At 39.1% G+C, this 12,808-nt stretch overlaps 1 protein-coding gene across 1 annotated transcript in view; it reads right to left on the bottom strand.

Moving 5' to 3' along the window:
* The window catches only part of LOC126278089 (5-oxoprolinase), a 154,025-nt gene that overhangs the window by 49,124 nt on the left and 92,093 nt on the right, over nt 1–12,808 (bottom strand). The window contains exons 12-15 of the mRNA XM_049977931.1: nt 11,738–11,885; nt 11,500–11,612; nt 7,087–7,360; nt 6,605–6,849 (exon numbers count right to left, since the gene is read on the bottom strand). Coding sequence (XP_049833888.1) covers nt 6,605–6,849; nt 7,087–7,360; nt 11,500–11,612; nt 11,738–11,885 — 780 coding nt within the window. The remainder of the gene's footprint in view (nt 1–6,604; nt 6,850–7,086; nt 7,361–11,499; nt 11,613–11,737; nt 11,886–12,808) is intronic.

Genomic DNA, 12,808 nt, shown 5'->3' with positions numbered 1-12,808 from the left:
CAGCTATTTAGCCAACTACATTATTATTTAATATATTTCCAAACAACATAATTATTTAATATTTTAACAAAACGAGATAGCACAATACATATAGTGGAAGAGAAGACCATATCTGACAGAGCTCGGAGGGCTATAAGGCAGCAGGACAAAGCTGCCAGGTGCGGTGTCGGAAGGCTGTGGAGAAGGGGATGGGGAAATGGGGAGCAGAACAGGGGAGGAGCAGAGATGGCAAAAGACCAATGGGTGCATTGGCAGAGAGCAGTGTCCAATGAGGGTAAGAGAACATAAATTGGGAGGATGTGATAGGACAGAGGGGGGCAGAAACTAATGGGTGGAGGACGTGGGGCCTCAACCTAGGACAACCTGTTGTCCCACACCATCTACCCAACAGTTTGTCCCCTCTGTCCTACCACATCCCTCCATTTCACATTCTCTTACCCTTAATGTGCACTACTCTCTGCAGTGTACCGTCTGTTTTTCTGCCCTCTCTGCTCCTCTCCTTTTCTTCTCTCTGTTCCCCCTCCTCTCCGCAACAGCCTACAAAGCTGTGCCTGGCTGCCTTGTCCTACCACCTTATAGCCTTGCAATCTCTGCGAGACACCTCTCTTCTCTTCCCCCATTTGTGCCCTGCTATTCCTCACCATTCTGTGTCCCATTTTGGACTACTGCTTTCATTCCACGTGACAAGCGGCAGTCTGGCGAATGCAGCTGGAGATATTTGTGTGTGAGGTGTGCATGCTTGTGTGAGTTTTCCTTTATTTTCTGAAGAAGGCTTTGGCCAAAAGATCAATGTGTTGTAACTTCCTTTTTATTATGGCTATCTGCTACTCAGTGTATCATCTTTATGCTGCGTAGCAACCTATCCTTTTCATAATATTGTTTCTGCAGTCACAATTTGGAAGGTTCATGTAGAATGGAAATAATTATCTTTGCACTGTCCTGCAAAATAAGATGCGATATGCAAAACAATCTGAAGGAAATTTCAGTGGCTTGGTAGTATGTTTACATCAATTCAGTTTCTAGCCAATTGAGTCACCAAGGAATTTTATGTATAGCATTTCATGTTCCAACTGTTGGAGGTAAAGGATCTCCATCTTAGAGATGGGTTGCAAGCAATTACTGTCACAGAGTAATGGTGCTATTACTACAGAAGCTGTGCTTAAAAGATGTGATTATGTAGGGACAGAGCAGGGATTGAAGGAAAAAGAAAAGATAGAAGTATTTTTAAATGATGTGTAGCAATCACAGAGACTGATTGTTATGGGAAGATTGTTTTCATGCCAAGGCCAAGCAGGATACAGGAAGAATATTAAGTTAGATTTTTGTTACAGCAAAAAGTTATTCTCTGAATTTGTGGAGACAGAATGAGAAATTGTTCACTGTGGAACTGCTAGGAAACTGAATGTGCTAAAAGAGGAATCAAAAATAAAACAATAAAGCAATACTAGATTCTTTTATAAAAAGGTTATTTTCTGAATTCTAACATGGAATATTTCTCTGCCAACCTACTTATGGGTCACTCAACAGAGCCTCACTCAACACCTCACATCACTTGTCTAGTTCAGATTCACTGAAAAACAGGAAGTCTAGGATGGAATAAAAACAATATGGAAAGGACACATTGATACTCAGTGTATAATACATATGGCATTGAGTCACAACAGACACAATAAAAAAGAATGCTAGAAATATTTCAGATTTTGGACAAAGTTCTTCTTCAGAGGTAGAAAACACACACACATTCACACAACAACAACAACAACACCTCACACAGATGGCAGCACTGTCTCCAGGCACTAAGGCCCAAACGCAGCTGTGACTGATGTCAACAACAATCTACCTGGTGTGGGTAGTGGAGACAAGGAAGAGACATGGAGCAGGAAGGGGGAGGAAAAGCAGGGTAGGGTCAGGGGAAGATGTTTGTGCTGCCTGTGGCAGGATGCAGGGACATGGCTGGGACAGCATTGGGAGGCTGTACTTGGAGGGGGAGGCAGATTTCTGCCATTTTGTCCCTCCCCTACCCACCCAACACCACACCTCTCCTTTACCACCACTACCTGCCCCAGAAACACAGCAACAGTAGGGCCTTAGGGCCCAGGAATATTGGGTGTGTGTGTGTGTGTGTGTGTGTTTCTGCTTTTGAAGAGGGGTTCTGTCTGAAAGCAGAAAAATTTCTAGTGTCCTTTTTCTTTTCTGCAAGTCAACACCTCTCCTCTGTAGTGTGTAGTGTTCTATCCTTTCCATGTTGTGCTGATTCACTAAGAACATTTTATTATCTAGATTCATGGGAAGGCCTGTGTCTGCTTTTCACTACCTAAATGTCCAGATCCAAATCATCTTCCCTTGATGGTTCAATTACATGAGCCGCAGTCCCTGATGTCCATGCCAATCCCTTGGCTGACTCAACAATGCCTATGCCCATGTCAAATGTACCAATCAAACAGTATTTCTATTTTGAGAGCTGTCATTGATCTCACATCAATAGGCCTCTTCTGTATAGCCTTGGAGTTATGTGGAATTGTCCAAATACGACAACAGCATTGTCTGAGCCTCCACAAACCGGTAACACATATTGTTAGTTACATATATGGTTCATCATACAGTGTGTTCAGAAACATCACATGAAAATGGAAGAATTCAAAATGTGTCTTAAAGATGATCTTAAGTACTAATGGTGTCTCATATATGCTGCACATGTATGTACTAATGAAAAAGAAATCAAACTGATTAAACGAACTGCAAACAATGTACTATCCACTTTCAAGTTCTAAGGAATTCTCAGAGTCCTTCAGGAGCAAGAGTCGTTCAGGACCAAAACTGTAGTCAGACAAGCAGACAGACTTTAATCCTTGATGTGTGGATCAGGAAATGGTGACAAGGAATGAAAGGAGTGAGGAGAAATGTGATTTGTATGCAACAAAAGAGAAATACAGATGCATTTCCTGGCATTCGCATTAAAAGAGACAACTAATCAAACCACAAAGCTCCAATGTAAAGTGTCTAAATCAGGCTTACATTCCTCTATTGCGAATACACAGTAAATGGCATTCATCACGATAACTCCCTCTAAAGCTTTGTATGCAGCAGAACACATGACCCTCATAAGGATATGATTACTTCAGAGGCTACAATTTATAGAACACAGGATTCTTATGAGGGTATTGGGACCTCAAAGAACAGGAGATGATCAATACAGAATATAAGCCAAGCAGAAGCTGTAAACTCAGTTAGAGATCATCTCTGCCATCGTCAGGAAAAGTAGGACCTTGTTCTTTGGACACATCCTTAGAATGGCCAGTGTGAAGTTGACACATTGACAAGGGAAAGCAATTACTCTTCAAACTGATTCAATTACAATGGCCATGAAAGCATGCAGACATAAAGAGTGTATAAGACTGCAAAGTATGAGGTTTAAGAATCCTTGACAAGAATAAAGCCCAGAAGGAACAAAGTTGGTCAAAATTAATGTGGTCCTCAGATGACTGAAATTAAAAGAAGAAATAAAAAACAAACACCACGATGAGAAGGAATTTTTTTTATATACATTTAAAGAGTGTTTCCTATTTTATTGATGATCAACTTTTTTTCCATTTTAACATTGTAGAAAATGATGTAATATTCAAAATGTGTTTCTCACTGAAGGTATAGTAGTCCCTCACAAAACTGTGGAGGCTACTTTGTGTGAATGGTATGCAGAGAAATGTGAAATGAATGGAAATTTGCAACTTTTTTGAATAACTACCTCCTAAATGACGTGGCATAGATATCTGTGATGTTGGAGAAAAACGTTTATCTTCAACATTTGGCAATGCTTCACCAGTTCAGCAGTTTCAGGTCTTTGTCTCCCCTGCTCCTCAAAACAGGTGGGTCTTCCTCTTTCTGTACCTCCAACTGACCAGCCTTTCATTTGTGATGTTTCTCAAGTTATCCCTTTCTCCTCTCTGTAGAAGGAACTGATAGTTCCAAAAGCTATTGCAGTGTTGTGTATTTTTATGTGTGGCTATCATCAGTAATTGTAGTTCACTTCCTGAAGGTATAAACAGGTGAGAAATTCAGTCTGATAATTTCAAAGAAATAAATAATGGCAGATAAACAGAAGTGTCTACAAATAAATTTTCAACTCAGTCCAGCATTGTATAGAAGCTCATTTTTTTAGTATAAACAGTGCAAGTGAATAACTCTGTGACATCAGAGAAATGCCAGTCGTGTCATTGTTTGCCACAACAAACTTGGACATAACCATATAGCAAATGAAAATGGACTATGCTCAGTAACACATATAGGAAAAACTTATCGATGTGCTTAAAAACGAAAAGAATGAAAGGAAAATTAGCAAATGGACAGCATGTCCTACAAAATAAATAAGAGTAACAAATACCATAAACAGATGAACAAAAATTAATATGAAAACTTGTAATCCACAACCATAGAGATGATTTATTTGTTTTTTTTCTGAAATAAATATTTGGTTCAAAAAAAAAAAAAAAAAACGTTTTCCACAGGTGGCATTAAGTATCTATGGCCTGTCAACTTATCTGGAATAGTGGTAATTTTGTTTAAGGGGCACCATGTACAGCTATGATTAAAATTCAAAGAACAACCTCAGGTAATTGAATACCATCACTTTTAAGCAGCACACCTCACTTACTGGCATACTACAGTGCATATAGACGTGAGCCGACTTTCCTACCACAACCTGCTAAGAAAGCAGACCTTGCATCAAAGGCTCTGCAGCTGCTCATTTGTCAATAAGATGAGGGCACCAGTGCACTGCAGTTAATATACAAGCAGAAAAACACAATAAGGGACTGTAATTAATCATAGTTCAGAAAATTTTCAACAAATATTTATAAATTACACACAAAAACCTTCCTCATGATTCACTGTTGGTGAAAATTTACCGAAATTCTACAGTAGTTCTTGTTTCTTCTCATTCCATCTGGTAACTCTCCCCGACATGGGGTTCTGGGCACCTCTTCTGAACTATCCTTATTTCCTAAAACTCACCATTCCCCCCCCCCCCCCCCCCCCCTTCCCTCCTACCCATCTGCCAGAAAAAGGAGCCACTGGTTCTTAAAGCTTGCAAATTTAAGTACTTTTATGTGTGTGTTTTACTGTCACTGCTTGGCAAGTAGTAATAATTTTTTATCTATCCAATTACATAATGTTTTCAGTTACATAATATTTTCAAAAATTGATCATAAGCGCTGGCAGGTCGATAGACACACAAACAAACAAACACAAACATACACGCAAAATTCTAGCTTTCGCAACCAACTGTTGCTCCTGCTCCCGGGGTTGGAATGACTCCTTACCCTCTCCCTTAAAACCCACATCCTTTCGTCTTTCCCTCTCCTTCCCTCCTTCCTGAAGAAGCAACTGTTGGTTGCGAAAGCTAGAATTATGCGTGTATGTTTGTGTGTCTATCGACCTGCCAGCGCTTTTGTTCCTTAAGCCACATCATCTTTGTATATAGAAAGAAACTTCCACATGGGAAAAATATATTATATTAAAATCAAAGATTCCAAGACTTACCAAGCGGGAAAGTGCCGGTAGACAGGCACAATAAAATAACACACAAACACAAAATTACGAGCTATCGCAACCGGTATATACTCGCACACACACACGCATATCCATCCATCATCCATCCATACATACACAGACACAAGCAGACATATTTAAAGGCCTTTAAATATGTCTGCTTGTGTCTGTGTATTTAAATGCCTTTAAATATGTCTGCTTGTGTCTGTGTATGTATGTATGGATATGCGTGCATGTGTGTGTGCGCGAGTATATACCTATCCTTTTTTCCCCCTAAGGTAAGTCTTTCCGCTCCCGGGATTGGAATGACTCCTTACCCTCTCCCTTAAAACCCACATCCTTTCATCTTTCCTTTTCCTTCCCTCTTTCCTGACGAAGCAGCCGCCGGTTGCGAAAGCTCAAAATTCTGTTTGTGTGTTTTATTCATTGTGCCTATCTACCGGCGCTTTCCCGCTTGGTAAGTCTTGGAATCTTTGTTTTTAATTATATATATATATATATATATATATATATATATATATATATATATATATATATTGATCTGTAGTGAAAAAGTTTATTATTATATTTGAAAATACTTAGTAGATTATGCATTGGGAATGTATCCTGTAGGGTGATGGCAAGAAAAAATGTCCAAATAACTCAGTTCTGCCTAAGACGGCAAACACCCCCTACTCAAAAGCAGAAAACTGTAATTTTGTAGCAACCATCCTGTACGACTTCCTATGCTATCCTCTGCCCACTGTACCACTGGACTTCAGAGATGAAAGTGAACATGGTCAACTTACTAGCAACGTGTCCTACTAAGGGCAATGAACCGTGTTGCAGACATCTGACCACAATAAGTTTCTTTCCAGTACTTGGAATCAAACCTTTGATCTCTGAGAGGCAATAAGATTCCCTGGACGATCAGCAACAGAGGTAGACATTTTTAGTCAATCTGGTTTACATCAAATGCTTTTTTTTGGAAAAATTGTTCCCTCTCCCATTTACTGAGTTCAATTGTCTTATTTAAAAAAGGCTCAATTTTATAATATTTAACACAAATATTTTAGCATACCTGAAATCACAGGTGGCAGTTCCTTCTTCAACATCAATTGTTACTCTTAGTTTTATAGGAGACCCATCGTCCATGTACTCTTCAGCCTCTAAGACACTTTGTCCAGTTCTCTCCTTTGCTCTCTTTCCAATTTCTCTCAGCATGTCTCTTACAGCTATTTCTGCATTGGACTGAATATGCCCCATGTATGCTTGGACAACATCCAGACCATATGCATCAATAAGCTCTCGTACCAAACTGATGCCCTACAAAGATTTCCAACAAGAAATAAGAAGGGAGAACTATGTCCTCTCATTCATAACTACTTTCAAGTCAGTTATTATGTTTGTAAATGTTCATAGTAATAAGAGCCAATAAATGACGCTGTTATTAATCTAATGCATAATATATTATCAGACTGCAAAAAAGTAAGTGGAAAGTTCAATAATTTGTAGTGACAATATTTGTTTGATAACTTTGCTGATGCAAAGTAAGTGTCATACCTTCTGGTTAGCTGCAATCTGTGCTCTTAGATCAGACAAATTGTCCTGAAGATTCCTTGTTCCTGAAGACCCAGGAATTTTCCCTGGTGCCATGAGAGCATCAATTAACTCTTGTTCATTAAATACTCCTTTCTTCACAAGGAAAAAGCTCTTGAAACTAGCTCCCTCTTCTATTAGGCTTTTAGAGTGTGGAGGCATGGACCCTGGTGTAATGCCACCAATGTCTGCATGGTGTCCTCTACTGGCAACGAAGAATACAGGCTTCTTCTGGTCCCTGCACAAAAGATGATCTTCAGTTACATATGTGCAAATACCAACATTCCATTATTTCAGACCTTTCTGCCCAAAATACAACTGTATATATGCAACTGACTTAATCCAACATATTAAAACCATTTCAATTTCCCCCCTTGACAGAACAACACACAACAAATGGAAAGCATTTACTGTATTCAAAACTTATAAAATGGTAAATTCATGTATTTGGTTGTCTTTTCGATTTTCACTGTTTTCTTACACGAGTATATTTTTTGTTTCTCACGATCCCTCCTCTCCTCACAGCATATTCGCTACTTTACATTCATTCTCCAGAAAAGAAATATCACAGGCGTTTTAACATAACATCTGTTATAACCATGAGTGACCAGCAAGCAGTGCACAGCAGAGAATTGAGACGCGAAGCTACCAGTCAGGGGAGCCGCTGGAGGTATCACTAACAATGAACAGACAGGACAGTCAAACAAGTAGGGTACGACAGACAGTACAACCGACCAGGACACAACACAAAGTAAGCAGAGGTGATAAACACAGCGAGACAACAACACAGGAACACTCCAAACAATGACAGTAGGTATCTCAACACACGGAAGTGGAACACAGTACGGCCAAGATGCACATATGAACTATGGTGAGTACCAGACTGCCGCGCGGCCACCTAAATACATGACCGTGAGGAACACAAATGGCTTTAGACTTCACATGTACGATGAGTGGTGCACTCACGCAGTGAGGCTCATGGAGCAGGCGTGCGCCAGAGCACAGAGACCCCAGGTCCATATCTTCTGGCGCACATTCAACTCTCCCCCAAAACCTGTACATAGGGGCAGAAATGCCCTAGACAGTACCATGGTGGACGGAAGTAGGGAACTGATGGAGACCCTACATCATCGACCGCCAGTGGTGGGTTGGGAGGGAAGTCCGTGGAATCCATCAAAATGTCACCAGAGGGCACGGCAGGGCTCGTTTGGACACGTACAGTGCGAAAAGAAAGTGACCTATGAACTCACAGTGGGATCTAAATTGTAGAGCAACATTTTCTGATTGTAGAGCAGACACACACACACACACACACACACACACACACACACACACACACACACACACACACACACACAGATATCCATCCGCACATACACAGACACAAGCAGACATTTGTTTTTAGATATATTTTTCCCACGTGGAATGTTTCCCTCTATTATATTCATATCATTAATTTGAACCAAACAATTACGTTTATATATTTTTCAGTTTATATATTTGTTAATAATACTGGCTTTCCTGCACATTCCACTGGCTCAACTATTGAAGTGTTTACTAAAGACTTTCAGTCTTTAGTTCAAAAAGTAATCAGTGCCATAAAATTTTCTGAAATTTAACTGAATTGAGCTTGTGGTAGCTTTGCTTGCAGTATTTCAGCACTGAATAGCCATTCTGATTGCAATATTATTTCATGTGTAATTTACAAAAGTTATTTTAATAGTTTTGGTCAGATGAGACAGTGCTGTCCTGCACTAGTAAGCATCACTGTGTCTGAACACATTTTGCATTGTAGTGTACATGTTATTTGAATCAGTAATTACAGTAAAAATTATAGCACTAGGTTCTTCAAACTGTGACAAGAAGTGTGTTTCTTTATATCAGAGTAACTCATTTTTTAACTGAATGGTGGAAAGTCCAGGAAGGAGTAACAATATGGGAAGGGTAGATTGCTACTCACCATATAGAGGAAGCATTTCTAGTGTTTGTTTTGACTGTGCCTGCTTGCAACTCCATGCTCCCTCTCTGTGGTGAGTAGCACTCTATCCTTTCCATATTGTCGATTTTCATCTACACGAATTTTATGCATTGGAATAGCAACACCTTTACATGACAGTTAATGCACTTGTTTGTCTGAATTACAAGAATCACTGCTGAGATAATTCTAGAGAACAGTCCGCACTTCTACCATTGTAGGCTCCTAATGATTTGGATTACAGTTATGACAAAGTCCATACATTTTAGTAGGAAAGTAGGTGTCATTTTTGGCAATAGTTGTATATTTTATCACCTCATTTCAGCTGTCTTTCAAACCCAACTGTTTAATTTCTGAACTATTAGGTTTATGATGACTCAGTCATTCTGATTTAACTGATCTGAGTATGGGGCCATTACATGTTCTGAATACATCAGCAAAACAAACTGTGTCAGAATGGTTTCTAAATCGAAAGTAATATCATATAGAGGAGATGCTGAGTCACAACATACACACACGTGACCACTGTCTCTGGCCACCGTCATTGGACTGTGGACTGCAGTGTGGCTGCAATGGCCAGAGATAGTGATCATGCGTGTCCGAGTTGTGCTTGCTACCTGCTGCATTATGAAAACCTTTTGGCTCCTCCCACCCAGCAATTATTTTCATGAGCTCCAAAGACAGGAGAGGAACGTGCCCCCCTCCAACATCCTCACATCTTGACACCCTTACTTCCATTAACATAAAACTACCTGCTCCCACAATTTATACATTTTTACTATTTATTCAATTATACTCTCTCTCTCTCTCTCTCTCTCTCTCTGGTTCTTTTCCATTCTTTCTTTCCAGTTCTTAATACTACTATACTACTGCATGTTCCACTTCTCATTACTCTTCTCCTTACTTCTCACTCTCTTCTATTATCAACATTGCAGGAAAAGACAAATTGCTACTTAACACAAAGAAAACATCAAGCTGCAGTGAGGCTCTATTAAAAGGCACTTACATAAAACTTTTGGCCACAGCCTTCACCATTTAGCAACACACACCCTTCACACACACAAGCAGGCTCATCTCACACACACAAAACTGCCAGCATCTCAGGCCAGAATGCAGCTACCACATTCCGGCCCGAGATCTGTAGTTGTCGGTCATGTGTGCGTGAGATGTGCTTGCTTCTGTGTGTGAATGATGTGCGTTTCTCTTTTGCTGATGAAGGCTGTGGCCAAAAGCTATGTGTAAGTGTCTTTTATTGTTCCTATCTTCTTTACAGTGGCAACATGTCTTTTCCTACATTGTTGGTATTCCTACCTGGAGTTTCCAATGTTTGACCTCTTCTATTATCTCTTGATAAACTGGCACAGTGCTTATTAATGCACTATTTTCGACTTCCTATTCTCCTTGATGCCTCCCTATTCATTTCATCTCCACTTGTCCTCACAACACATCGATCCCTTTTACCATGAGATCCAAGTACAAGTCTATTTGTAAGGGCTATTTTGATTTCACGCCCTGAAGATAAGTACTGGCCTACCATTCCATCTCCTTGAAATCAAGAAACATCTGGATTTATTTTTAAGGTTTTCAAAAACAAAATTACCTAATAATGAATTTTAACTCTGCAGCAGTGTGTGCACTAGTCTGAAACTTCTTGTCAGATTAAAAATATGTGCTGGAACAGGACTTGATCCTGAGATCCTTGCCGTAAAGTAGACTGACTTGCTCAGTTGGTGGAGCATGTGGCCACAAAAGGCAAGGGTTCAACATTCAAGTCCTGATCCATCGCAAAGTTTTAATCTGCCATGAGGTTTCAAATTTACTTCATGTCACACAGGAAGTATTGTTACTGAAGAACACAAGCAACGCAACAGCAACAAATTGTTATAACTATATGGACATGGTAAGAATAAAAGAAATAAAGTGAAAAACTAGCCAAATTCAACTCTGAATGACACAACTTAACAGTGGTATTATGAAGAATTCTTAACAGTCAAAACAGAAGCAATTAGTACTGCCAATAGATATGTACAAAAGTATTTGAGCTTTTGGCTTCCTTCATCAGTCCTGCCTCATCCTCACAATAGTTGGGTCCTCTCATCCTGGGGTCTGAATGAATTTCCCTTCCTTTTTAACCCAGCCCAATTACTTCCTCTTTCCTCCCTCAGGAAGAAACTAATAGTTCTGAAAGTTAAGGTAGTTTCTTTACTTTTCTGAGTGTCGGTTGACGGTTAAGTATTTTGCCTCCTGGAGGTAAGTACTAGGCAGAAATTCTGTCCCATAATTTTATCTCTGTCTCATGTGAATGCAAACATGACAGTCACAAAATTCTCACACAATTGGAATTGGTAGATAGCAAAAAGATTAACAACAACCACAGTATGAAATAAGATAACATTAGTTACCTGTAGAATACAGGTGTGATGACAGTTAAGTCTGGAAGATGAGATCCACCAGCTGACGGATGATTTGAGAGTATGACATCACCTTCATGGATATTATCTCCTAGTACACGCATCTGAAATATTTTAACAGATAAACATTTTAAGTGAGATACATTTACAATGAAAATAGATTTCATTTAACAACCATTAAACTTTCTTCCAGCTGAATATCCATTTACGTAATGTGAGAAAATTGTACCTGATACTGCACGGTCTCTTGCATTGCCCCCAAATGGACAGGGATGTGGGGCGCATTTGATACAAGACCACCATCCGGTCCAAAAAGAGCACAGGAAAAGTCCAGCCTCTCCTTAATGTTGGTAGAGATAGAGGTTCTCTGTAAGATTCTGAAAATTGCCAAACAAATGGTGTTAGGATTAAAAATAAATTCATAGTTACACATAATGTAACAAGCAGCACACTAATTTGACTAGATTTATCTAAGATCTCAAAGCTATGTAGCCACAATAAAGGAGAATAATTATCAAACAACGGAAACTCCAGGTAAGAATATCAGCAATGTAGGATAAGGGTCATTCCACATCAAAGAGCCCAATATTAAAAAGTGTCCCCACTCGACCATCTCCAACTCAAATGAAATGTGGTATAAAGGTTCTATATGGTCTTTGATGATTGTATACCAAATTTCAGTCCAGTATCTTCAGTGGTTGAATTTTTAGGGGCTCTTAAAGAGAGGCTACTCACCTTCACATCACATTGGAAGGTGCAAATGTATCAAGTTTGCAAGGAATTTTTTAAAAGTTCTAGTACACATTTATTCATTTGCAAGCCAAGGTTTGACAGACCACTGTTACTTTTCATATGAAACAATCACATCAAAACTTCATATGGTTATTCCTACCTATGATGTCAGTGTATGAATCAGATTTAATTACCATTGGATGCCTAGATGGAAAGATATACATTTGCAAAGTTCGCCAAAGTTTGCTATGTGCAAATTTTTGGAGAGGCAATATCTCAATTGTGTCTTGTGAAATCCTTTTTTTTTTCTTGCCACATCTGGAAAGAACATGCTTTAAGCTTTCAAAGCTAAATTGATTAATTTCTGGATCTTTCATACTGACAAGTAAGAATACCTATCAAAAATAGGGAAAATGGATTATCAATAAATACAAAAATTTAATACAGTTTGAAGTTGTAAATAAAAAAATGTGTAATTGTAGTGTCTTTTAATAGTATAAGATTTGCCTGTAGATGAGGGAATGTAACTATGCTTACATTATTTTATGGCATAGACTATAAATATATT

Source organism: Schistocerca gregaria, chromosome 6, assembly GCF_023897955.1.
Source record: "Schistocerca gregaria isolate iqSchGreg1 chromosome 6, iqSchGreg1.2, whole genome shotgun sequence".
In the NCBI taxonomy this organism is placed as follows: Eukaryota; Metazoa; Arthropoda; class Insecta; order Orthoptera; family Acrididae; genus Schistocerca; species Schistocerca gregaria.
The sequence above is the reverse complement of the archived record's forward strand: the minus strand, read 5'-3'. Positions and strand labels throughout refer to the sequence as shown.